At 38.4% G+C, this 27,085-nt stretch overlaps 1 protein-coding gene across 4 annotated transcripts in view; it reads left to right on the top strand.

Annotated features, from left to right (window-relative positions):
- The window catches only part of RIMS1 (regulating synaptic membrane exocytosis 1), a gene marked incomplete at its 5' end in the record, with an annotated part of 308,320 nt that overhangs the window by 123,499 nt on the left and 157,736 nt on the right, over window positions 1-27,085 (top strand). For all 4 annotated transcript variants that reach the window (XM_082048664.1, XM_082048671.1, XM_082048670.1 and 1 more), the window contains 2 exons: window positions 15,943-16,286; window positions 18,580-19,451. In XM_082048664.1, the coding sequence (XP_081904790.1) occupies window positions 15,943-16,286; window positions 18,580-19,451 (1,216 nt within the window). The remainder of the gene's footprint in view (window positions 1-15,942; window positions 16,287-18,579; window positions 19,452-27,085) is intronic.

Below are 27,085 nucleotides of genomic sequence, written 5' to 3'. Positions count from 1 at the left end.
GAAATGTATACTTCGGTGACTGTAATTACATGAAAAGAAACTTATTAAACAAATCCCTTGATGTGGAAGTTCATGACTGAGTTAAATTTGATTAAGGAGGTGGTTAAATCCATCTGAGGTGCACCTGAAATGCATCCAGATATTATTTTTCCCTGTTGAAGGCTGTGGGAAGAGACTTAAGACTCCAAAGACCATAGATGGGCTTCCAGTAATTTGTAAAACTGTTAATGCGGTTTGTTTCACAAAGACAAGATTTATGCCAGTCAGCTGCATTTCTTCATTTTGAAGGTCTTAGAGAAGCTGCTGTGATGGGGTGACCTTGGCTGGCTGCTAGATGCCTCAACATGGCAGGGGGAGAAAATAAGATGGAAAAGTTCGTGGGATTACATAAAAACAGAGAGTTCACCAATTACCATCACAGGCAAAACAGGCTTAATTTGGGGAAGATTAATGTATTACTTTTTCCTCTTGTGTCATATTTTTGGCCCTTCTTACACATGCTGTCCCCAAGGCACCACCACCTTGGCTTCGGGGCTCAGCTGTGCCCTGCGGTGGGTGGCTGGAGCCGCTGGAACTGGCTGTGTCTGGCGTCTCCTCACAGAGACCCCCTGCAGCCCCCGCTGCCACAGCCTGGGCACCTGCACCTGTTGCACAGAATGGTTGGGGTTGGAAGGGACCTCTGGAGATCATCTAGTCCAACCCACCTGCTAAAGCAGATTCACCCAGAGCAGATCACATAGGAATGCGTCCAGACGGGTTTTGAATGTCTCCAGAGAAGGAGACTCCACAATCTCTCCGGGCAGCCTGTTCCAGTGCTCTGGCACCCTCAAAGTAAAGAAGTTTCTCCTCATATTCAGATGGAACCTTCTTTGCTTCAGTCTGTGCCTGTTGCCCCTCATCCTGCCGTTGGGCACCTTCACCCATCTCCCTGGAAGCGCTAGTGCAGCTGGAGGGAGCCTGGCCTGCACAGTATGTCCTTTGTAGTCCTCATAAAATTTCCTCTTTCTTTCTTAGCCACTTCTTTCTGTCACTCTGATGGTCATGGATCAGCTCACTGTGTTCTGCTTAATTACTTTCCTTGACTATAAATATCCAGAGTTACTGCTTTCTTCAGTAAACTGACTGGATTTAATCCTTCATTTGATGCATGAAACGATAGCTTGTTTTCAGTGTAGAGCATGGAGTTTTTTAAAACTTTACTTTGGAAGGTTTTCCTTTTTTATTTCCTCTGCTTTTTTAAAGGTAGAACATCATTTACACAGTCAGTGGCACACAGGTTGTCAACATCCTTATTAGGTTGCTTTCATTTTTCAATTTGTTCTCAACTTCTGATTATTTAACTGATTACCTGCCAATTTTGAGACTATATAATGGCAAGTTTTGAGGCAGTGTTGCTTACAGGCTTTATTTCCATTATAAGCTGATTTATAAATAAATAATAAATTAATATATAATAATGCTGCATTTAGCATCCCAGTGTTACGTTACATTGTGTAATGAATTAGAACCATATAGAAGCAACTATGTAGACACTAAGTGGATGAAAATGTGTTAAATGGCGATCTAAACCACCATCAGCATAAAATGACTGTCTGTCTGGTTTAGCCCCAGAAGGATCAGATTTGGGACTTAACTGCTTTAACAATTGCTTTTAAAAGCCGCTTTTTTGGAAGTGCTAAATTATGGCAAGAAGAGCTTCCTGGTGTACAACACATTATATTGCTTTGTAAGATGGCTGTTTTCTCAAAACTCATCTTGCATATTGTGCTATCTTTTCACTTGGTTACTGCCTTCAATTTGTTTGATAGCAATCTGCATTTTAGGGTTTTATTTTAGAGCTGCTCATAGGTGACTAAGAACTCTATTTTTTGGCTATATCTATGTCTTAAATGTAGCTACTTCAACGTTTATGGGCTGAGAAATCACCTTTTCCTCCTTAGTTCTATTCTTGGTTTTATTTTTCTGTTCTCTCTAAGTATATAACCTGCCCAGCATATATTTTAACCGTAATTACTATTTCTTAGGAGTTTATCTTACTGAATAGCTGAAAGGTATGTACTTTCTTAATATTTTTTCCTTCTTTATGTCCAATAGCTTTCTGGATGACTAACTTTAGCTACCCAGTAATTCCTTTTTCAAATTTAAATGTCACACAGTATTATATTAAACAAGTGCAAAGAACTTATGATTCAAACAGCAAGAGAGCAGCATTCAAGATTAATGTAGTCTACAGCATCTTTTAAGTTTTTGTCTTGTAAACTCTTTGGGGTGACTAAGTATAGCAAATACAATAAATGCTTAAAAAAAAAGTTACTTGTGCTTGCACAAGGCATAATCTCTTTCAAACAAAATGCTTAAATCCCTATATATAGTACTATTTCTTATGGGAGATAAGTAAACATATGTAAATTTAGAAACTGAGGAGTCACCTCTGCTTTGATTTAATTTGAAAGACAGCCATTATAACCTTAGAAAAATCTTTGTATTATAGCCTGACTTATGCAAGCATGACATTCAGTGTAGATCTTAAACCTTTCAGTTCTATCATATTCTGCAAGCAGCAAATGCCTATAAGGGTAGCAATACTCTTGTCACCGCTGCTCAGGGAAGAAAAATGTTCTTCTAGTGGTTGAATGTTAAATTTCAGAATAGGTCTAGTTCCCTTAAAACAGGGAGGACCAAAAAATAAAAAGAGTGAAAGACTAGCAAATAAAAGATTGCAATACCGCATGATTATTTCAAAAGCTGCTGGACGTGTTTTGTTTCCATTTAGAGCTGTAGTGTCTCACATTCAATCTGCCACTGTTTACCACTGTGCACTGAGAGCCCTTGTAAGCTCATTTGTTAGGTGGTTTGTCATAGTGCACGTGTGTGTAGGCTTGTTAACATCTTATGCTGATTTTGCCTGAAGAGATGTAAAGCTTGCCAAAAAGCATTTTTCTTAAGAGATAACCCTAATCCCCAAATGCCTTCTTTCTTTTCTGAAAAAAAAAAAAAACCAACCCACCCAAACCCAAAGAAAAAAATCCAAACTGAGGAAAGGAAGTAGAGTTTCCACTGAAGTAAGTTTTATTTGTCTGTGCAATCATCTCTGTTCCAGAATTCCATTCTCTGTTCCTTTCATATGAGACAAGACAACAACCCAATTTTGTTGCTTTTCCAGCACACTTGTTTCCTCTTAATTCCTGATATTTGTCCTACTTTCTCCCTATTGTCTCTCTCTGAAATCTTCTCCTCCAATTGTCGTTGCCTCTTTAACTTTTCACCCTACTTTGAAGCTTTCTACCTGTTCGTCTGTGTCCTCTTGGATGTTCTTTCTTCTTGGCCACCTCAACCCCCAAGTCTTCCCTCTTACTCTGTATTCAATAAAGAGCTGAAGTTGTTAAAAGAAAATTGTTGAAGACAACATGGCCAGAAGAGTCTGACCTCCGGTAAACCAGTCGTGTTTAAGCTGGGATAAACCACTGGTTTTAGTATAATCACCTAAAACTTACAGAGAGAACCTGAGTATAACAGTGCTAACCTCAATATGTAATCTACTGACCCATTTAAAGTATTTCAGTATAGAGTTAAAATTAATTACAGACTAGAGAGAAAAACGAATGATTAAACTAACATTCTAGAAAGAACAGATATTACGGAAATAAAATTATCTAGAAAACCTTTCATAAAACCCTGTTTTTTCTATTATGTCTGTTTTGGATTCAAATAACTAAAGTTAATGTTTTTGGCTGGGATGATTCTGGTGGCTACATTACATAATCTGATTTTTTTAAAAAAGTTCAAAGATGGATTAATGAGAACAAGCAGGGATCAAATCAAAACTGGGAGGGCTGATATTATGCACAGAAAGATTATTAGGTGGGCTGGTCAAAATGATATTTTCAGCTCAAAAGATGGTCCATCTTTTTGGACCCAGCAAGAGACTGATGTATCTGAAACTTATTTTTTTTCCAGATGTACCAATGTGATCAGAAATACCGTTGCTTCCTGCAAACCCTTTGGTTGTGGTTAGTGTTCAGCAACTTCAAATATGGCCAAATACTTAACATTAAATACAGCTAACATCTGAATGTAGGAAAGCTGATCCTCGTTTAGGCAACAGCAGATGGACCCCACCAGTTGTAGAAGCTGTTGCTTTGTAAGGTGACCAAGGTGGAGAGAAGGAATTTCTCTCCTTAGTTGCTGAGATGTTTCTCTTTCTTCTATATAAGGTGGAAGTGCCTGGGGAGCTAGCATTTAAGAAGGATCTAGCTGACCATTAAATTTCTTCTAGCTCCTGATACACACAGAAACCTGTGACACACAAATCAGTTACCTGACTGAAAAGATCGCTTGTCTCTGCTGAACAGACTGTACACGTGTTTATTGATGTGTAAATGTGGACTGAGGGCTCATGGTCCCTATATTCATGCCACCATGGAGCACCCATCCCTCTTTTTTCTGATAATAAAATGGCAGAATATCCTTAACTGTTACCTCTTCCCACCATACTCCTAAGTCATCACTGTGCTATATGCCTTTTATTTGTTTAGGAAATACAAAGCCTCATTAGATATCTGTGAATATACAGGTAAGTGCAGAAGATCAGAATGATTGCCTCATCATCTAACAAAGTTCTGATCTCAGTATTTGAACCTGTTTTTGTAACAGTAGCTTCATCGAATAATGAAATATCATTACTGTTTGAATTTCCCAACTGTAATGTTCTGCACTGCTTTACATCTTCTTACCTTATTAAAACTCTCCTCTTTCCCTGTGTGGTCTGCCAGTAGTATTTTAAATTTGGGACAGTAAACTTCTGAAATTGATGCTGGGAATCGTCTGTGAATTGGCTGTTAACAGTGCACTGTTTAGATTAGTTAAAAAAAATTATAATGTTCTTACGCTGGCACGAAACTCCTACTGCATTTTCCTGCCCCATTTTCCTTTTCCTTATCTTTTAAATCTTCCATATTCAAACTCACAGTTGTTTATCCCTTTCTCAGTCACCCTGTAATCTTTACTCTCCTAAAAATCCACACTTTTCCTTACCAAAAATATATTGGTTTTCCTATTATTTTTTTTTTAATCTTAGATATCCAATCAGATTTGTTGTAGAACACTGATATTCTCTCTTCCCCTTCCTCAAATCTTCCATCCCAGATTTACTGAGATTCCTTTGTGCTCGAGCTTGATAGCACAGATAGCACAGACTTAACCAACTTAGCCTCAGACTCTGCACCTGGAGCGAGAGGTGGGAGAATTAAGAGAAAGGACCATGGACATCTCAGAAGGTAGGATCAACAAAGACAAAATGTGAAAAAAAACCCCAAAAGCCAAAAAACTTTGTCATCCTTTCAGTAAGGGAGTAAATGCAAATAAGATGTTGAGCCAACTCATATGGTATGTTGTGGTTTCTCAGGATAGTCTGGTAGCTTTTTCAGTCAGGTTGCTGATCTTCAGAATGTTGCACAAAGAAATTGTATGCTTGTTTTAAAAAAAGCTGTTATAAACAGATAAAAAGTTGCAGTGATGATATCAAAGCGGGAAGAATATACCTTCTGTAATTATAAGCATTGCAGGCATTTACATGCATAAGAAAAGACCTAGTTTAAGTATTTTTGTGTGAAGAAAACTACAAACTAAAGGGTGGTTCTGGGACAGCTGTGAATCATGAGTGTGTATAACATGTATAGGGCACAATCCTAGCTGATGCTTTGTCAGAACCCTGACTGGGCAGTACTAACTGGTGCAAAATACTCATAAGTAGGTACCATGTGATACTTAACATCCCCCAGGTGTTGAAAAGTTCTGTCTAGCTATGTTTCCAGCATGGTGATTTTTTTTTTTTAATTCTGAAAACTAAATAATACAAAAATAATGTACAGTCATAAAATATGAATTGTTCTCTTCCACTGAGAATGTTTGCTCTTGCTTGCTTAAGAAAAGTTAAAACATGAAGGATCAAACTGGTAGACGTTTGTCATTATTTCATTTACTTAATCTTACATTTCCAGGTTTATCTGGATTGTGTTTAATATTGTATCTGTACGTGATATAAAAAAGTATCTGTAACAAATCAGAGACTGTTTCAGATCTTTGTTCTCAGCCTCAGAAGGACAGTGGCAAGGACAGTGGCAAGGGCACTGACCATCCCTGGCCGTGTGGGTGAGCCTGGGCTGTGCGTGGGGTTGCCCAGGGACTTTTCGTGCCATGCTCTCCCTCACTTAATCACTTGCAAATTATATTCTCAGTTTCACAGTCTGGTTGTAGGGCCCTGACAGCCTTAATCTAGGCTTTGTGTGGACTTGGGGGTGTGGGAGCTGAAAGCAAAACTCAGCAGCCAGAGCAGCACGGAGTTGGCAAGGAACAGAGGGAAATTCTGGGTCAGCAGAGCTTATAGTCATCCAGTGCGATTCCCTGTGACTGGAAAGACGAGCAGAGTGATCAGAGAAGGCCTCTGTTAATCCGCACAGCAGAGATCACTCCAATGAGATTATCTTGCAATATATAAAAAACCTGCCTTCTCTCCTCTCAACCAGAGTGGTTTTGGGCATTTGTTTGAACTGACAGATCCGAATGTGCTGTATGCGCTCCCTTATGTTCCCTGAACAGGTAGTTATGTCATCCAAAAAACCAGGCATGACCTAACATGATTGTCACTCTGCTGTATATTCAGCTTATTCCCTCTGGGAATACTCCTGAACTGCCAGCCATCCTTTGTTGACTTCTATCCCTATTCACACAGCCAGTAACGATCATCTTCTTCCTCCCAGCCCCTGGATTTCCACATCATGGCTGCTTAGCGCTCTGTTAGTCTCAGCTCCGCTGTTCTTCCTATGGATCCAAGCAATCTCTGTAAGCTTTACTTATCTCCTGTGTCCATTGTTCTTGTCCCTAAAGACAGAAGCATCCAGAACAGATCTCCTGGTCATCCCATGCTCCTAGTGACTGTCAGGGCCAGTATGTGCTCCGGAGTGACTCAACAGTGATGTGTGTTTCACAAGTTGGGAACTCCAAATACAGGTTTGAGGCAGAGTCTCTTTCAAATGTAGAGGGAACACCATCAGCTGTTAACGTGTTACTTCAACACGGGATAGAGACACTTAAATGCATGTCCAGAGATTTCAGATATTATCTATCTATCTATCTATCTATCTATCTATCTATCTATCTATCTATCTATCTATCTTAAATATAATAGAAGACAACTTGATTCTCACTAACTGATATTGGAAGCTTTCAAACACACAGTCACTCCACCAGAATTTGGTGCTGGTAATCTCAAGATGTCAGATAGCTGAGGGGAATATCTATGTTTATACACTGCTGTATGCTCCTGGAAGAAAACAGGTCAATTTGCTGTGGGTTTTGCATAGTCCCTTGTGTGAGCACAGTCCCTCTCCAACTCGGAACTTTTCACATTTTATGTACTGTTTGCTTTAGGGCAGAAAGCTATGTAGATAGTGAGACAAAAAAGAAGCAGACGTCCTGACAGTAAAGTATCGCAAACATAATAATGCTTTTCATAGTTGAAGAACTATAAGGCCAAGAATCACAGAATGGTTGAGGTTTGAAGTGGCCTCTGGAGATCTTCTAGACTGAATCCCTACTCAGAGCAGGGCCAGGTATATCAGGATGCCAGGGCCGTGTCCTACTGGACTCTGAATGTCTCCAGGGATGGAGAGTCTCCAACTGTTTGTGTGTGTTTGAGAGTACAAAATCAGAATTTAATTCATGCCCATGAAGTCCCCTGTGACCTCCATCAGTTGACCCACTCACTTTTTCTTCCATGAACTTTTTTTTTACTTCAGGAATTTGGCTCTGCAGTTTAACATTTCCAATTTCTTTCGGCCTAAATTATTTTTTATTCTATACAAAAAAAAACCAACAAAAAACAACTCTCTTACCTCTCTACTACTTTTGTTTTGACACAGTTTGTATAAAAGAATATTTATATAAACAATTAGTATAGAAACATAAATAATGGTCTTACGGTTCAAGTTCCCACAGAGATTATGTGCATGCTTGTGCACTATTAAAGACACTTTTGTTCTGAGCATCTGTATATTTGTACTACAATTTGTAAATATAGAAATGGATAAATGGAGTGGAAAGCTTCTGGTGAGTTCTCTCTTTTTTTGAATGACGACTGAAATTTTATATCCGTCCTGACTCTAAGCTGTTTCATGCCATTAACCTTATTTGTTAGACTTGTGTAATTTAAAAATATATATATTTCTATGTTCCATGTATATCTGTAACTACGGAAACCATAAAGTGATTAAGAGGAGTGCAGTTGATGCTTCTGTGGCTCATCAAGACAGCCAAATGTTCAAATAGTTGGATAAAACTTTTCGTTGTTTTTAAGAAGCTTAGAAGAATATACAAAAATGATCTATGGGATAATGATTTCTAGTGTAGCTTAATGGTCTACGAAAAATGGAGATTGATGTTACAGAAAAAGTGACTAGCAATTCATGGCTACTACATTATCAGAAATATATTAGGAAATGGAAGGAAATTCAGGCAGGAGAAATGAAGTTGAAAAAGAAACTGATCTATAAGGAAAGAGCGAGACCAAAGCAGAGCTCTCTGAAAGCTCTGATTCTTGCTGGGGCTTAGAATTGTCCCACTGCCAAGTAAGTGAAAATACTGAAGGTAAAAGTGGGTAGTGCGGACAAGATGAGTGAGGAGGGTGTGAATGTAGCAATATGGAAAATGTATTTCAATGGGTACACTTAAACACAGCACCTGTGGAGGAATCAAACTATTGGGATGTTTGGGATCACTGAGTCTCGAAAAAGGTGCTCTAAGCCTCATCATGATGACCTGTAGATAAATAAAGCCTGAACTGTCTGATGCTCTGTAAACTTGTCTAGAGGGTTTACTTCTTTTTTTTTTTTCAAAATGAAATTCTCAAGCCCAGACAAATCAGCCCAAACAACTAATAACTTTCTCAGTCTCTTCCATGTTTAACCCCTCCTCTCTTGGTATGATTATCTCTTCTGTCTCCCTCCAACTTGGAAGTTTGTAAATGTTGATCATTTAGTTAGATGTAGACCTTAAAACCAGAGATGCAAGGAAGTTCAGGCACAAGATTTCACAGATTTGTCCAAGCTATAGTCCTGTTTAGCAGGTGACAACTGTAACGGAGACAAGCAATACAATTTTTGTAGCATGTTTTTAGTGGTGTATATCAATTAATCTACTTTTATAGTAGATTTAGAAAAAGAACTTGCAGGGGAAGAATGTTTCAAATTACTGTATGTAGATGTGCCAGTGTGAACTTTTAGACAAAAAACAAGACTTCTTTGCTAGTGATTTTGGTTTCTTCCTTGGACTCCAAAGGCATTCTCGGAGAAGTACATTGTGATAGTGACTGGAACCTGTCTCTGTACTGTTCTAGAGATACTATTTCATATGATAACTTTATAGTTGCCTGAATGCATCGCTTCCAACCCTCAGTTTGCTGCAGGATTATTCTAGAGGATGTTTCCTTTCAGTGGAAGTTGTCAGGAGCTTTCTGAAAGATTGGCAGCTGTAGCTGAGACATTTTGGCAGAAGGGCAAGTGAAGAAAGTAAGTTGTTTTTTGTTCTATTTTTATCTTAAAATGACTAGTAGCACAGTTGCTAGCAACAGTGTCAACAAAACTGGCATAAAAAACCCCTTTTGATGTTAAATTCCTTGAATCATTGCTCCACTGCACCTTTCCTGCATTTTTCTATTAACACTTTGTGGGTTTAGAAACTTAGGCCAGGAATAAGATAAGGACTGATGTGTGAACTTTGAGTTGCCATTTTTTATGCCCTACAGTGCATAAGATATATACATATGGCTGGCTTATGCCCTTATGCCTTATCTCTGTACTAGCAGCCTATCATTAGGCACAGGATTTCATTTTATTTAGTTGTGCCTGCTTGATGAGAGTGAATGAATTCTCTTTGGATGGAAACTTAAGTACCTGCCATGCCTATAGGCATTTCTGTGTAGACAGAGAAAACTTAAGCATCTCACTCTCATCCTTATTCATACACATAGGATGTGATTTGGAAAGTTAACATCTCAGTTATCTATGAAAGGCAAGCAGGAAGAGTATGAAGTGTGCTCTGTAGTGCAAGTGGAAAATTCTGACAAGGCGGGATTTTAAACATCCTTCCTGGGTGATCTTGGTCAAACATGTAAATGGCAGCACAGACTTTAAGGTAACGTGTGATTCTGGGAGCAGTGGGGCCTCATTCCCTATGAACGTCTTGCAATTGAATTGCTGTGTAGATTCTGTGATGCTAATAAAGATAACACTAATGAAATACTTTTGGGGCTTTTATAGAACTACCTATTTCATGAAACTTTTTAGAATTTAATCCCTCAAAAACATCTATGCCTGTGCAAAATTTTGTTGCATTTTTCCAGTGGGTTAATAATGTCTTATGTTATTGGAGGGTGTGGGGAGAAAACAGGGAAGAAACCAATCAACTGTCAGCATAAACCTCATTTTCTTGCCAAACTGGGATAAAAATATCAAGCTGAAAACCTAAGTTATGAAGAAAATCTGCTCTGCACAGGAATGGAAGAGAGTGCTAAAATGGCTTTGTATCACAGTCCTGAAATGACTGAGCCCTGTATGTCAGTGTTGCCAAAACAGTCTTCTCCTTGCTTGGGAGGGGAGAACAGTAGAGAGTTGTCCTGTCCTTTTGAACCTTTCAGTCTAGAGGGGGGGCTTCAGCATAAAGCAGAACCTAGACTCCTTGGCTACTTCTTTACTAACAAATTAAACCTAAGCTGGGACTGTTCCTAGATGTTAGAGTATCTCAGTAGTAAACCAGTAGAAGGCTGTTTGAAATGCTCTTGGTCTTCTGCCCACTAGCACTTTCTCATCAACTTTTCCTGGTGGTTCAGGAGTTGGGATGCTCCAAGAATTACCTCCAGGAGGCAATCCATATGCAGCCACCTCGCTTTGAAGTAGAGCAGAGATCCTAGTAGAAATGCCAAGTTATTTCATGTCATTCAACATAAGTGCTCAAAAATGTTTCTGTGCAAGTTTAATGTACTAGCATGGGTGTCATTTCAAGATGTAGCTTAACAGGGGACAGTGAGCCACTGCCCTGGAGGAAACATCCTCTTCCCCAAATTTGCCTCTGTTCCTGGCCACAGGATTTCACTACTTACCATACCTCTCCATGAGAAAAATAGATGTGATGAAAAAGGAAAACAATTTAAAACTAGGGTTAAATTTCTACTATGTTTTTAAATGCAAGTGGCTCCTGGGAGGAACTGACAGTCAAGGGAACATGAAGCATGGGAAGCTGGAAGCAAAGAACAGAGAGAACAAACCCAGACAGGGAGAGAGAGGAGCAAGAGAGGAGGGAGGTGGGGACAAGACTTTCTCTTTGATGACCAGGGGCCATTGGATGAACTCAGCTGTCTGAACACTTTCAAGCAATATGTTAGATGAAAGCTTGGATTCACAAGCACATTTTCATTTGAAAGGTAGAGTTGTTTACTTATTTAGATTTTGGACTAATGCTAGGATTCAAGTAGATTTTCAGCTTCATTTATTTATATTTTAATGAAGCCATGATGATGCTTAAGCTAAGGTCTCATTACAGAATTCATTTTGATGCAGCAACAGAGATAAATGCAATGCTGTAAACTAATTTCATGGTTTGCTGCATGTTTTATGTTATTGCAGAAACATTAAGTGATACATAGTCTGACTTAATTCTGTGAATGAATAGTTTTGTAAGAGCAAATTGATACCATTTCTTCCCTCTGTCTTTCAAGAGATGATGTGTAGGATGGTGGCAGAGCTCTGCTGAAGTTAATGGTGCCTCAGAGAAGAGGGTCTGCCTGATTATATCTGTCTGAAATAATGGTCCTCTAGAAGTGCATAGGAAGTGACTAAAGGAACATTAACAAAAGCAATAAACTGAAAAGATGGTGTGTACACATCCTTCAGAAGGGAAATAATTAAGACAGCATGAAGGTTCAGTAAGGAATGTCTGTTTTAGTAGCACACTTGTCACCTAATTCCTTGTACAGAGATGAAGCAGGATGCATGTGGGTCAGTGTAACTGTGGGTTTGCCATTTCTAAATTCATGAAGCATGAAGGAATGTGCTCCTTATAGAGTCTCCTCAGAATCTGACCTTGGGTGAAGGATTTGGGGACCTTGCTCTGAGCTTAGCCTGTGCTTTGCCTAGCATCTGTCACACAAATTTGGTATAAAGTTTGTCTCCCCCATAATGTGAATTTAGTCCCCCAATGCTTGTTTGGAAGTTTCTAAATTGGAATTGAAAAAAAAAAAAAGCCTTTTCCTGCATTCTAAAAGGCAGTTTTGAAATACGTAATAATGAAGAAGTGTTCTTATTTCTGTAACTGAAAATGCTCTTTTTCTCTGTGTGTATAGTTGTATATATTGTTTACTGTGGGCTCTTTCAAGTTGGAATTTCATGTTGTGTTAGTACAGGAATTCTGTTCCTACTCCTTGTGGATCACATTCAACAGTACCTGTAAGAGTAAGTTCGAGGAATATTTTTTTCTGTGAATGAAATACCCCATATTCCACCTGAAGGCAAGCATGGGATCCTTCTAGCATGTTTTCACGCAGCCTGTAAATTTTCCACGTGAATCTGTGTGGGAATTGTTGCCCCACCTCCGCTGAGTCCTGTATGTGCCACTTTGTGATGTAGCAGTAATGCCCAGACCCCTTTGCTATGCCGTGAAAATGCACATTTTTCCAGAGCCATGCATATGAACCCTTTGAATGAGGAGCACCCCTTTACTGGTTCTCTTTAACAGCTTCATGTGCGGATATACATTGACTTGTGCAAGGACGTGATAAACCAGCAACAAACCCAGCCACAAAAACCAGACACTGGATGTCTTGAATGACTTACTGTAGCACTGCATCAGAGCTCACCATCCAGAAAACAGTAAACAGAAACTATTTTTGAAGTGACAGGCCAGAGTAAAATTGTCTAACAATCCTCATTTTACTGATGCATCGTGTGGAGGGCCAGAAGCCACATTAAAGAACTATAATCCTTCATCAGAGCATTTGTTTGGTTGCCTAACATCTGTGGATTGTTAAGATAAGTTATTACACAGACCTGCTTTAGTCTGGATTAGTTTGGACCACATCCCAGTATATTCAATCAGGATATAATTCCTGCATGCTGCTAAATTGCTTGCTCCATAGACTTCTCTAAAAATGTTTTTCGACATACAGTTTTGTCACTGAAACTGTTCTGTCACCTCAAATTTGGTGGGGTTTTTTGTTGTTTCTTTTTTTTTTTTTCGTCCTTTTAAAGAAAAGCTTTTATTTTTCCTTTTGGACCAAATCTATCTCAAGGCAAGCATAGCATATATTAAGTCCTGAGGAGATTCCTAAACAGGGATGGTAGTGTAACTTCTATGTGAGTATAATGTAGATTTCCTACATGCGTAATCTGTCATGATTGGTATGTATTGTGTCCAAACTGCAGCGTTTAAAGACAGGTGTAAGAAAATGATTTTGTATTTGCATGTCTAGTATTTATTCTTTCTGTATTCTGTATTTTTCTGTGTCTATTTGTGCATTAGCTATTCCTGTTTCTTTGGATCTCATAATATTTTGCATAAAATGAATTACAGTATCAAGGGTGATTATGTAAATTAATGGTAATTTCTTGACACTTATTACATACTTTATCCATATTTTAAATGCTCAAATACATTAAATTGTAAATGAAGTCTGTTATCTTTACACATGTAAATGTGGTTGCATACATACACATATATGTAATTAGTTAGAATACTTGAAGTTTACTATAGTACTCCTTATGCTTCTTTTAAACAATCTCTAGTTGATGTATTTTTATTAACACTTTTTTCAACTTTCCCTGTAAACTGATAAAATGCAGGAAAGACATATTTTTAATTAATGACAGTTTATAACATTGACATAGATTTTATACATAGACGCATATGCATGTGCATTCTTGCTGTCTAATGGGCTAACAATTGTATCAGAGTTTATAAAGACATTTACAAATGTAGAACTTTTTTTCCTTTTAGTCTTGCTGTTTTTTAAATATCTGTAATAATAGTAATAATAATACCAGATAGACTAAAAACCTATTCTATTAGAACAGATAGTCTGATAAACTGGATCTTTATTTTTTTTAGGTGTACTAGATTAATGGAATAAGACATTTAGGAACCAAGGGATTTTTTGGTAAAGACTAGCATTTATTTTGTCAAAGTTGCTGTTCCTATTATCCTACTGAGGGTTATCTGTTTTTATCATAATACGTTTGTGCCATTGTTGGAATAACTGTAGCTTTTCATTGAGGTTTTTTTTTCTAATTAATTAATTTTTTTATGGGCATTTTACTATCCTTCTTAAATATAAGAAATATAACAGTCATCTTTTGATAAAGGCACAATCCACATAGAGGGAAAACAGTTGAATGTCTTCCCCATGTGGTTTGGTCAAACAGTGCAGAAATAGTATTGGAAGTTCAGATGTAGTCTTCAGACCTAAACAGGTGGTCTGTTCTAGAGTGTTTTAAGTAAATCTTAATTATGCTAAGTATGTAAAATGCCTCAAATTTTCATCACGCCCTCTAAGCCCCCCACTTCCTCCTCAAGCTGGAGGATAGAAGAGCTCAGTACCAGAGATCTGTCCTATTGTAATTTCTTCCCTGAAGTGATTTATTCTGTTTCTTTTCATTTTTAAGCGTTGTTTGATTTTGCAACTGTTGCATCATTCCTGTGTTTACAAAAAATAATTTAAACATATTTTTCATTCCAACTTTCGTCATCTTTCTTACCCTCTTTACAATTTTATCCATTCTTTTACTTCTTTCCACACTAAACTAAACTATTTTCTTTACCATTTCCCTTATTAGCTGTCAGCTTTCTTTCCTCTCATTGCTATTTTTGTTTCTGACAAAATTCCTACCACTTATATATTCTTCATGCATTTTGCCTTTTCTGTTCTGCTGGCTCAAAACTCCTTTTGTGTTTGTCTCAATTTTTTCTTAAATATTCATGTAGAGTTCTGTTTCACCTTTTATTTTCTCTGGTGATTTGCTCCTGTACATAAATCTGTTTTGTAATGTGTGTAGATTTGAAGCATAGAGTCTGGCTTTACTGTGTGTGCTTCTGTTTATCTGTGTATCTGGAATTAAAAAAAAAAAAATCCTAAGAAGCACCCTGTATGTACACAGCTGAATTTTCATTGCCAGGGACAAATGTTTAATTTATTTATGTATTATTTACATATTTACATTATGTATTATAACTCAAAGAAATGGTAAAAGATCTTTTCAAATTAGTACAAAATACGGTACGTTTGCATTCTATTCACTGGTGCATTTAGTTCTCTATCAGTAGGTTTCTTTAGGTCTTACCTTACATCTCTGGTAAGTAGTTGTTGTGGATGTAGCTAAAACCATGCGCAGTAAATGCCAAATTATTTGCAAGAGAATGTTGAGGTATGTTATGTTAGAAAAACTAATTAAAGGGAAATACCGTGTTCATTTTCTGTGCCAGTGGAGGTTGGGAGTTAGCTGGGCAGGATACCGCCGCCCAAGGTGTAAGTCCTGTTTACCATCTGGTAGGCTTGTCCTGACACCGACTCACACCAGGTGTGACAACCTGACCCAACCACCAACTGCATCAACACCAGGTGGTCAGGATGGAGCTAGGGCTGGGCTGAGAGGGGTTGCTACAGGTAGGACTGACGTATATTGACAGGACATTTTTGAGAAGCTCGCATAGCATGTGCCTGTAGGATGCTTGGCTGTAGCCAGTGCAGTCAGTGCTTGGAGAAGCATGTTCTGGGTCCTGTCATGAGCACCAGCCTCACCAGTTTAGACAAGAGCAAGAGATGGTACCTGCTCTGTGATAGCGAGCATGCATTTCAGGGTCTGAGGGGTCGTTGCACTGACTCTTCTTGTTATCTTCAACTAGGTTATGTGGGTATGCAATTTATGTCGAAAGCAACAAGAAATCCTCACGAAATCCGGAGCGTGGTTTTTTGGAAGTGGACCACAGCCCTCACCCAGCCAGGACGGAACCCTGAGTGATACGGCGACTGGTGGAAGCTCGGATGCGCCGAGAGAAAAGAAAGCAAGACTTCAGGAGCGATCGAGATCACAGACTCCCTTAAGTACAGCAGCTGCCTCATCACAGGAACTCTCTTCTTCCAGCGTGCAGTCCGACCGGAGGAAAGGAGCAGAAGTACCGCAGCCGGCTATGGGCCTGGACCAAAAGCAGGCTTCATCAAGGTCTAGAAGTGAACCTCCAAGAGAGAGGTAATGCTTTCTGTTTTGATAGAGCCTCACTAGTTCAATAATATTACACAAGGCTGTCGGATGGGCCTCATGTGTGTCTAGAACTGAGTAAAAACCAAGAATAAGTTGATTGACTGAGCCGGGAAGGATAAGTGTTCACTAGCAAATACATTTTGTGATTTGGTTTGTGCAACAGAAATCAAGAAAAAAAATAATTGTACTTTAGGGATATTTCTAAGTACTTAAATGAATTTTGGTGTATACTTTTAATACAGAATTGTAGGTTACTTTTAAATTTTATATTTGTCAGGTATTTTAAAGTGATTGAACAAAAAGCAAGCCTTGATGAAATGATGTACTGGAATTAAAAAAATACCACCACCACCATCCCTCCACCCCAAAACAAACAAACAACAACAAACCAAACAAACGGAAAACCCATCCTGTGGAGTTCTGTCAGATATCTTTATGTGTTATCTTTTTATCAATGATTGTGTTATTTTTAATAATAAAACAGGAACTATTAAAAGAGCTCATTTACACCTGCAATGTAAACGTTCATGCAGAACTGCAATAGTACCATATTGAATTCAGAGCAAGCTGTAGGCAAGAATAAAGCCAACTGGAAGTAAACTATTATATTTGAGTAAATGAGTAAATCCCCAGGCTGCATTCACTGTGATGAATGGGTTGAGCAGCAAATCAAAAGAGGCTAATGCCATGGAGCCGCTGCTGTTCTTTTGGCTGTTGCCTGGCAGATGGCAGGGCGGTTGAGGAGGGAGCCTGTGGCAACAAAACAAGAGTCTCCCATAGAAGATTCTCCCTTGGCCAGAACAGCTGATGGTTTTTTTTTTTCATAGTTATTGAAGTTGAAAATGGATGATAAGCAGCGGCTAAAAACTGACTCTTTTGGTGAGGTCAGTCTGGGTTTAACTGTACCAAAACTCAGGTTACTGTTATGTATATGCATGATGTAAACAAACACATGGTGTCCTCCCCTAATTCTGACTCTTTTCCCCCCAACACTGGGAAGGCCCCCAGAGCAGTCGTCACTCGGCTGAAGGACACTTGTAGGGCAGCAAAATGCTTTCTATTTCTCCTTTGCTGTCCAAAAGTGAGATGTTTATATTAATTATACAATAATAATGTTTTCTACTCATCACTTTCATTTGGAGTCAAAGGGTTCTGAATGTAGAGCATCTATGGTAAGCTTAGGTCCCACTTACTGCCAAAAACTCAAGAGGAACAGGAGATCGAAGCAAAGGAGACAGAAGCTTAGCTTGAATCATATCCAACTTTGCCTGTCCTGTCGGACGCATCTGTGAAAATCTGTGATATGTAATCGGAAGATGTATCGGCTGTGGAAGATTCACTGCCACAAAACAAAGTCCTAGTGACTTTGTCCTGATGCAGGTTCATCTCAAATACAGTGTATAGCTGTGTTCAACGTTCTTCAAAATTGATGGATTGATATGTGGAATGGTAAGCAAAAAGGCAACTGGAATGATGACAGAAATAAAAATATCCAGTATAAGGCATTTTTATAATTCTTCAGATTGCTCATTCTCCCAAAGCAGAAGATGAAAGAGGAAAGAGAGCATAATTTTCAAGCAGCTTCATGATTCATTTTTCTGTACTTTTGCTGTATAGAGAAATAAATTACATTTTCCATCTTCTTTTACTACCAGAGAAAGGAATGCCATTGATTTATCTCAAGGAGTCAATTTGCATTTCTTTATATGCTTATGAAATGGGCACTTCGTTTTAGAGTTTCAATAAGATAAAGCAAACTAGGTCAAATATTATTGTTTCTGGATACATTCTCTCCTGCATTTTTGTATATCCACATTACTTCTGTCTATAATATCATTGTGGACAATACTCCATTTGGTGGTGTTTATTCTGTCAGAGTGCTTGAAGTGAATTGTGTATATGTGGTTGGTCTGTAACCCTCATGGGAAAATTACTCCAGCATTCTGTCATAGTGCTGCAGTTACTACGAAGATCATTTTGAGTCTTCTTGCTTACATGGGTAAATGATTTTTATCTGCATTTATCCACGTTAATATTATTTGTGATTTTATTCAACTATTTGGGCCACCCGTAGTTTATGTTTTTATGGACTCTGGAAGTTGTTTGCTGTTGGAAAAGTACTGCTGGAAGAATTAATAGACTTAATTCATGTTAATGGATCCAGTACCTTTCTATATGTTTTGCCATAACTTAGTCTTGTTTATAATCTATTTACTGTAAGAGTGTACACAAGTGTTCTTGGTTTTGGTTCTTCAAATTATTGTACTCCCTTTCACCATAGGAAGAAGACAACATTGGTTTCAGACCAGAATGGCAAAGGTTTGAAGAGTGAGCGTAAGCGTGTGCCAAAATCCTCACTTCAAAAAGAAGGACCAGCAGACGACAGAGAGCGTAAAGAGCGGCACGAAGGAAGAAGGCTGGAGAAAGGCAAGTCACAGGACTACCCAGACTTGCCTGAGAAACTTGAGGAAGGCAAAGTGCCTGATGATGAAAAACAAAGGAAGGAAGATGAATATCATACCCGTTACAGGAGTGACCCCAATCTGGCAAGATACCCTGTAAAACCGCATCCTGAGGAACAGCAGATGCGCATGCATGCAAAAGTTTCTAAAGCGCGGCACGAGAGAAGGCACAGTGATGTAGCTTTACCACATACAGAAATGGAGGAAGCGGAGGTACCTGAGAATAAATTAGGAAAACGCTCACAATTACAGGGAACTCAGGACAGAAAATCTCTTGTGGAAACTCAGAGGTCGTACTCTATAGACAGAACAGGTGATGTAAGAATTTCTGTTTCTAAACAATTAACTAATCATAGCCCACCAACTCCCAGGCATAGTCCAGTTCCTATAGAACACGTAGAATACAAGAACCACGATTCCTTTAAAAAACAGAGCCGCCTTGATCCTAGCTCTGCTATTCTCATGCGAAAAGCAAAGCGGGAGAAAATGGAGACCATGCTAAGGAATGATTCCCTTAGCTCTGACCAGTCGGAATCAGTGCGGCCATCCCCTCCAAAGCCTCATAGAGCAAAAAGAGGCGGAAAGAAAAGGCAGATGTCAGTTAGTAGCTCAGAGGAAGAAGGGGCATCAACACCAGAATATACTAGCTGTGAAGATGTGGAGATAGAAAGTGAAAGTGTCAGTGAAAAAGGTAAGGACCTTTATGTATATTATGCACATGGCCATGGTTTGGGAAAAAAAAATAATCTGTGTTTTTCTCTCTCTTTTGCCTCTATTTTAAACATACACCTTTGTTTCCCTCCCCACCCCCCCTTTTCTTTTTTCCAACTGAGAAGTGTCTTATACTTGTTTACATTTGGTTTGCAATGTTTCCTTTTGCATTCTCAGATGAGGTGGCCACAGGTAGCATCAGCTAATGAGTTTCTTTCTCATTCTCTTCTCTCTTTCACCTGGAACTGACAGAATTTAAGGGTTCCAGTTTATTCTCTTGATGGTATCTGTACTCCTTTGGTCGTTGCTTCATCTTTTGTCTGTATGAGAATTGCCTAACTTGTCTAGATGAATTTGCTCCCAAGCTTACAAGTATGTTTAAATTCTGTTATTTCAGTTTGCTGCCTTCTGTTGACACTGACACTCAGCAGTAAGAAATAAGTGTAGGACACTGTGTGCTTTTAAATAAAGCCTTTCTTCTGGCTGAAGAAGTTAATCAAATTCATGAATGGTGAACAGATAAAATAAGCATCCTCAGAAAAGATGGGTAGAAGGTACCAACTGTCTTTGAACCCTGATTTGTCTTCAAGTGATGCTACAGTGAGCTGAAGGATTTTTGTCTTTGGAAGTAGCTTTTAGCTCTTTAGTGTAATAATCTGTGTTTGCAACTTGAATTTTTTCTGCTGGTGTTCATACTCAAAATGCCAGCAGCTTGTCTGCATTGCCTTTTAGTTCCTGTCACTGTTTCCTGACATGTCTTTGATTCACTATTTCCTGACACATTCTTGATTCATATATGCTAACCTGTCTGTATCTGATGTTGTGGTCTCCTGACATCCCCTAAAGCATCCCTACATAAAAAAAGAGACAACATTTCTCTCCTGTCCCATCTGAATAGCTGCTTGTTTTTCTAAGCACTAACTTTTCCATTCAAAATATTCAAGCTTGCTTTTCTGCTCATTTTTAAGGAGGGATGATGATCATGTTCCTGAAATCTTAATCCAGATTCCACTTAGACATAAAAAAATCACTTTTTTGACTGCAGGAGTCGTCAAACACTGAAACATATAGCATGGAGAGGTACAGTCTCCATCATTGGAGATGATAAAAACCCAAATGGAGAAGGCCCAGAGCAATCTGCTCTAGCTGACCCCGCATTTGGGCAAGGGGCTTTGAACAAGGGACCTACTGAGGTCCCTTCCAGTCTCAACTATTCTATCTTTCTAAGAGAACCACATCTTTCCTTTATTTTGTGGCAATGTTTTATGCTGACATTTGGATTTGTGTGATTTTCCCTGATTGTAATATAGCATTTCCTTTCCATCTTTGTTATTTGCTTTCATTTATGTGCATCAATTTGAGGTTGCTTATGAAACAGAAAGGATTTCCCATCTTCAGTGAGGGGTACCATTATCAACTGGAAGGTCATCGATGTGAAGGTCAAGTCCAGGCTGAAAGTTATTGGTACTGATATCAGTATGTTGATGGAGTTTGCTCTGTAATGGTCCTTTGTAAGTAAAACCTTTCAATGGTTGCTTTCAGGTTCATGACACTGATCTCAGCTTTTGATCAATTTCCCATTGTAGTGTTAAACTGTTAAAGGTTGGACTTTTTTCCTTCAGTGTTATGAATTCCAGACGATTTCAAATGTCGCTAAATGCTTATGTTCTTGGTAACTGAATCAACTTCTCGGTTACCTCTGAGATCGATATTTAGGCTCTCCCTTTAGACAGTGGAGGTCTTGGTTTGTATCACATCATAGTGCTACCTCACTGTATCTAAATAAAAGTTATAAATAAGAGTATGTTAGAAACCTGTCTGGCCACTGCCAACTCAATACCTGGTTAACATTGTTGAGCATTCCTCGAGACCTTATCTCTAATTGGCAGTAATCTAGCACCATGTTATTAACCAGAATATGTATATACACACGTACATATGTGTATATATGTATATGTATGCATGTGGGGGGGTCTGCAATATATTAATTGCAGAAATATATTTATTAATTTAGTAGCTGTGAGATATAGCTGTTAATGGTTTTTTTTTGCCTGATTTGATATTACTTTTACAGTCCTTGTCATGGGAAAAGAAGTGGAAAACCTTTGAATCTAAGTGGAAAACCTTTGAATCTGGGGGTATAGTACAGCAAAAGAGCTAGGAAATATGAATATCAATGAGGGTACAGAAGCATTTTTGGTAGTAAAGTATCCAATTACTTTTAGAATTCAGTTTTCATCAGTATTTGAAAAAATCTGCATTATTTAATAAGAATAGATGGAAAGGCAGGAAATTTTATTTACCTAATAAAATCTTTTAGAAATCCTTCAATATTTAAAAAGAAAAAAAATGACACAATAAAAGGGTGTAGTGTTAAAAATTGATAGAAAAAATTAAAAAAAATGCTCCTATTGTAACTGAGGTCAGAATCACATTCTTTGCAATTTAGCAGCATCATTACAAACAGAATTTCACTCACCATTCCTTCAGTGCTTTGCCTGTAATTTGGGAGAGAGACTGCACAGGTCCCTAGCTGTAGTGCTTTAGTTTATAAGCACAGCAGGGTCTGGAATCCATCCTCTCTTATCTAAATATCAGCTCAGTCAGAAATGTGGTGCCAAAGTAATAGAAATGGAAATAGAAAGATAGGCTTCTTGCGAATTATTTTAACTTTGAGCAGCTTTACCAAGAAAAAACCAAGGTCTTAAAATGAATGTTTGCATTTGGTGAGTGCCAATATAAATCAATCAGCACCTGAGTAATAAAGAGGAACTATTTTCAATTCTATATTGAACAATTAAAATAGAAGTTTTCTATGGAAAACAGCTTACATGGATGTTTAAAAGAAAATGATGCCCCATAGAAATGTAAGGTGTAAGTAGAGGGGATAAGACTGGACTGGGTTAAAAATCTATAGCCAAAAGTGACATATAAAGTAGATACTGTGCAAAAGTTACTTTTTATATTTTGCGTTTCCAAGAAACACTGTTTAGGATTGCATTACCCTGTCTTCTGAGCACAAAAAAACCTTCTAAAAGTGCTATTCTTAAATACAAACCAAGCTGATTTAGCTAGTACATCCCCTGCTATTTACTGCAACCATTTAATATGTATTTCTTCAAAATTATTAACAAAATAATTCCCAGGCACTGGAGATACTCTATTTCCAAAAAAATAAATGTCATTTGCAATCCACAGGGATTTTGCCTCTTTGGCAGAGGACCCAAAGATTTATGTTGAGCTGTTTCCATGCTGGAGTAAATCTAGAGAAAGTACTCTTTAGCAGTGTCCAAGAAAGTAATCTTCAGTTTCTTAAAAAAGAAATAATAATCTGCACCCTTTACAGGACACTATTACTGATAATAATTTTCATCCTATTATCAGTACAGGCTGTAGGGCTCCTTATTCTGAAATCTGTAATAGTTGAGCAGTAGGTGGACTGAATTTCCAGTGACAACACTGTCCTGCCAAGGCACAAGGAGTCCTCTTAGAAGGCATAGATTGCATTCCTATTCGCTTCAAAGACTTGCTAGAATAACATAAACCAGACTATCACACGTGAAATCCAGACTTCATTTTAAAACTGAAAACAGCTTCTGCCTACTGCCATCCAATGAAGAATGCAAATTGGATTTAGAGTAAGCTTGCGAAAAAATATTTTCTTTAAACTTTAAAACCAGGTATTTGTATAGAATTAATAGATTTGTGTCCAGACAGGGTTGTACCTGACTCCTTTTATGCCGTGGTAGATACAAGAGATACTTTAGACTTCTGTTCATGCAGTCTTTGAAACTGAAATATAAAATAGTGTTGGAAATTGGAACAACGTGAGGAGGTACTGAAAGCTTCTCATGTACTTTGATGTAAATAGATGTGCTAATAGGTTTACGTTTTACAGACTCATTGTTAGTATTTGCCTAAATGTATATTTTGTTCACACCATTTAGGCTTGAAAATATGCCTAATACTCACATAGTGTCAGCAAAATGGTAAAATGCTCAGTAATATGTATACTGGCTAATGGATTTAACTGGGGGTAAGGAGGGCATGATAGAGCTGGAGTCTGGTTTGGAAAAAAACCTTCTGCGATAACATTCCAGTTACTTTCTGTGAGGATGTGATTGTTTCATTCATAATGCCTCTCTTACATTATGAGCAGGAAGACAGCGACCCAGTTTCATTTAATTGCCCTGTCATTACCCTTCTGTTTGGAAAGTGTGAGGGGCAGGGATCTTGCTGGATCTTGGTGTCTGATCTTGTAAGGCTGGGAGGTTGTGACCAGGAGGAGAGGACCTGGAGGCCAGAAGGAAAAAGGACGCTGTGCTTTGCAGACCAATGTGTCAGTGCTGGATCAGCTCTGGGCCCGTCCTCCTCTGGTGTGTTGAGCGCTGCTTTGGGTGCTTATGCTTGGGGGTGCTTTGGGGGGAAGGAGAACATCAATTAAAACCCTGCCCTGGCGATTTCTTCCAGTGCAGTAGCATTGTTGGCAGGGAAGGTAGTTTGTGGGCTAAGGGAGAAACCGCACACATGTGGCAGGGTGTGTAAATGGACCGAGAGAAAACATCAGGAAAAGGCTATAGAGAAGAGCAGGCTGGCTTAAAATGTTTTTACCTAAGCTTTTTCACTGTGGTATTTTAAATCTGGAGTGTAGGCAAGCGAAGTTGTACTGTAACATCTGCTAGCATATTGGAACATCTGTTCGTATGGAGAGTTGGGCATGGACTTCTAAAAAGAGCTGGATTTAAAAATGTGACTGAGCGTTAACTTAGTGTGAAAGAAAATATCTTTCCAAATAACTTAGATCTACATCTGATTCATATTTTAATGAAAATATGTAAAATGGCTCTGATTTCAGGATTTTGGTCGGTGCTAACATTATTCAGTGTTGTCAATATTCAGTGCTTTTGAGTAGCTGAAATTATTTACAGTGCTGATGGAGTTTTAAATAAATGCTTGGTAAATTGGTGCTGGACAGTAAGAGATCTGCTTTGTGTATATGGAATTACTTAAGTGCATACATGTATATGCAAATGAAATAAGCTGAGCACAAGTTGGAAAAAAGTCATACTGTTGTCAAGAAATCCAACACATCACTGAGATACATAACCATATAAATGGCATTGCATAGAAGATATGTGGCTGAATTCTCCTTTAAAATCCTAAGAAAGCCTTTTCTCTAGTTCACCTTAAGAAGGTTGTGAACGTGCTGGAAGAGTTCACAGAAGAGCAGCGAGAATTGACTGAGGTCTATAAAACATGATGTGTGAGGAAAGGTAGGATGGATTGGGGTTGAATAGTCTAGAAAACAAAGAAAAAAAAAAGGAAGAAAAAAAATGAAAAGAAAAAAAAGGCAAAAAGGGGGGACTTTAAATGGGAAAGAAGAAGCTGGAGGGGGAAGGAGGTTGAATGAGTGCTTCTCTCTTCCCTGGAGGGTTAAGTTACTGCTAAGGAGGTTAAAGCTCAGTGCCAGAAACTGTGTCAACTCTGGGGACAGATAAGCAAAGTTAAGGCTAATTGTAATCATACTTTCTTAGTCGAAATAGAGGATTCCTAGAAGTAAAAATCTATTTCTTCGTAGCCTTCAAATTGTTCTAGGCTAGAAATACTGCCGTTGTTCCTGGGGCAGGCTCCGGGCCAAGGTGGGCAAATCTGGGGCTAAATCCACAGTACTCTTGACTGTAGTTTATCCTTTTTTGGTCACCTTTTAAGTAATGATAGCCATTTGCACTACAAATTTATGTAATAACAATCTGGTTTCTGAAAAGGAAAAAAGAAATATACATTTTGACTTATCAAGAGACATGGAAGAAAAGGATGTCACAGACTGTTAAATCTTGAGTTCTTTCTTATATCTCTGGCAGTTGGCCAGGCATTATGTTTCGTTATTACTAACATGCTCTGTCTTCTATGTTGCTTTATTTTTCACATGTTCATCATATTATTAATTGTTTGTTCTTTGTCACTTATCTTTCTCCTGCACATCTATTTCATAAAATAGCAGTGAATTTGTCCTAATAGTAATTTGTCCAGTAGTAAGATGAGTATTGTCATTACAAAAAGGGGAAACTAAAGCATGGAGGAACTAGGATCGTATGTTCAAAGAGACTTAACACCCAATAAGCAGGGTAGCTGTAATTTCAGGAGCTGTGAGAGTGTTTGGACCTGTAGAGGTTTCTCCCTGCTCAAGGTTTCTCCATGAAAGACCAGTTCTTGAGAACATTCAGCAGGCAGTTTTTTCCCATAGAGAAACCACCGGAGGTAGCAGGTGTGAAAAGAGCAACAGGAGCTGCAGATCATGGAGCACTTTTGAAGGATCCAAGGGGAGCTGAGAGGTTTTGAAAAAATTGCCCTGAGCACTTTTCAAAATGCAGCTATGTGGTCAACAGAGCTAAAACTCACCTAGCCTGAAACATGGCATGGGGTTGTAGCCAGAGGATGATCCTTTCCCCGCACTCTATCCTACTATTGAGTATTTTGTATTTGCATATATTTTTTGTATACCGTAAAAGTTATGTGAGCAGCTACTCAGGATTTACTGTTATTCTTTTGATCTGAGACCTTAGAGGAAAAGGTGAACTGTGAAGGATAAACCAAACTGTGTTTGGTAAAGCTGCGTAACTGTGGATGTTCTGGGAAGCATATTGAAGGATGAGTGTAGGTCTTGGGACTGAAATCCAAACCTTTTGCTTTTTTCCACCTGTTTGAGGAAGCTGTCTCCCTTTGGCTGAAAAATGAAAGCCTGTGAAAGAAAAAGGTAAATTAGTTATTGGCTTATTATAGAACAATACTTACACATAATTAATTTCAGAGTTAATTTTAGTTTATTATAGAGTTAATTAGGAGCAAACAAGCATCTGATTCTGTTATTTTCTGAAAAAGTTAATTCTGTTTCCTTTTCTTAGTTACAAGGATTCTGATCATCCCAAATCAAATCGGGTCCAAATGCAGGGGTTATGCTGTATGGTACTATTATTGGTTAGTATTTTGCATTCATATTTCTCTGATACCTTTGATATATATTTTTTTCTTATAGTGATGCACTTAATTACTGTAATACACATGAACAATGCCAGTTTATATTTTTTTCAGCACAACTTTGTTTTTTTTTTTCTGACTTACGGAGCTACCACTGAAGGATATGACAGCTTGATGGCTGTATGCATGGGACCTTGCTGCTCTATTCAGTTTTCATTTTTTCTCTCCCCCTCTCCCCCTGACCAGTTTTAAGGGCTTAATATAATGGTTCTGATTACTGATCATGTTGCTCTTCTGGTCCAGCTGGAGGACTCTGGCTTGCCCCTCAGCTTAAAGACACTTAACGAGAGGGCAGAGTTTTACAGTTTTATTTTCAGTTTGATAGTTGTTTTTGCCTTTTCTGTGTAAGTTCACTGTGAGAATAAAAAGTCTGCAAGCAGGATAGGCAAAATGTAAGGCAACAGTGATTATTTGTTGGCTAATGCACGTAGTAGACAGCTGGGACCTACATGCTGCTTGCCAGACTGTTAATAAGCTTACCACCTCCCCCTGCAGACATCCAGCTGCTCTAAATGTTAAGAAAGAGTTGAATTAGTTACTTTTTGAGGTGCTTCAACATTTGCAATCTCTGCATTTGTA

The sequence above is a fragment of the Streptopelia decaocto genome (assembly GCF_964273445.1).
Source record: "Streptopelia decaocto genome assembly, chromosome: 3".
Taxonomy (NCBI): Eukaryota; Metazoa; Chordata; class Aves; order Columbiformes; family Columbidae; genus Streptopelia; species Streptopelia decaocto.
This window is presented reverse-complemented; position numbering and strand designations above follow the sequence as displayed.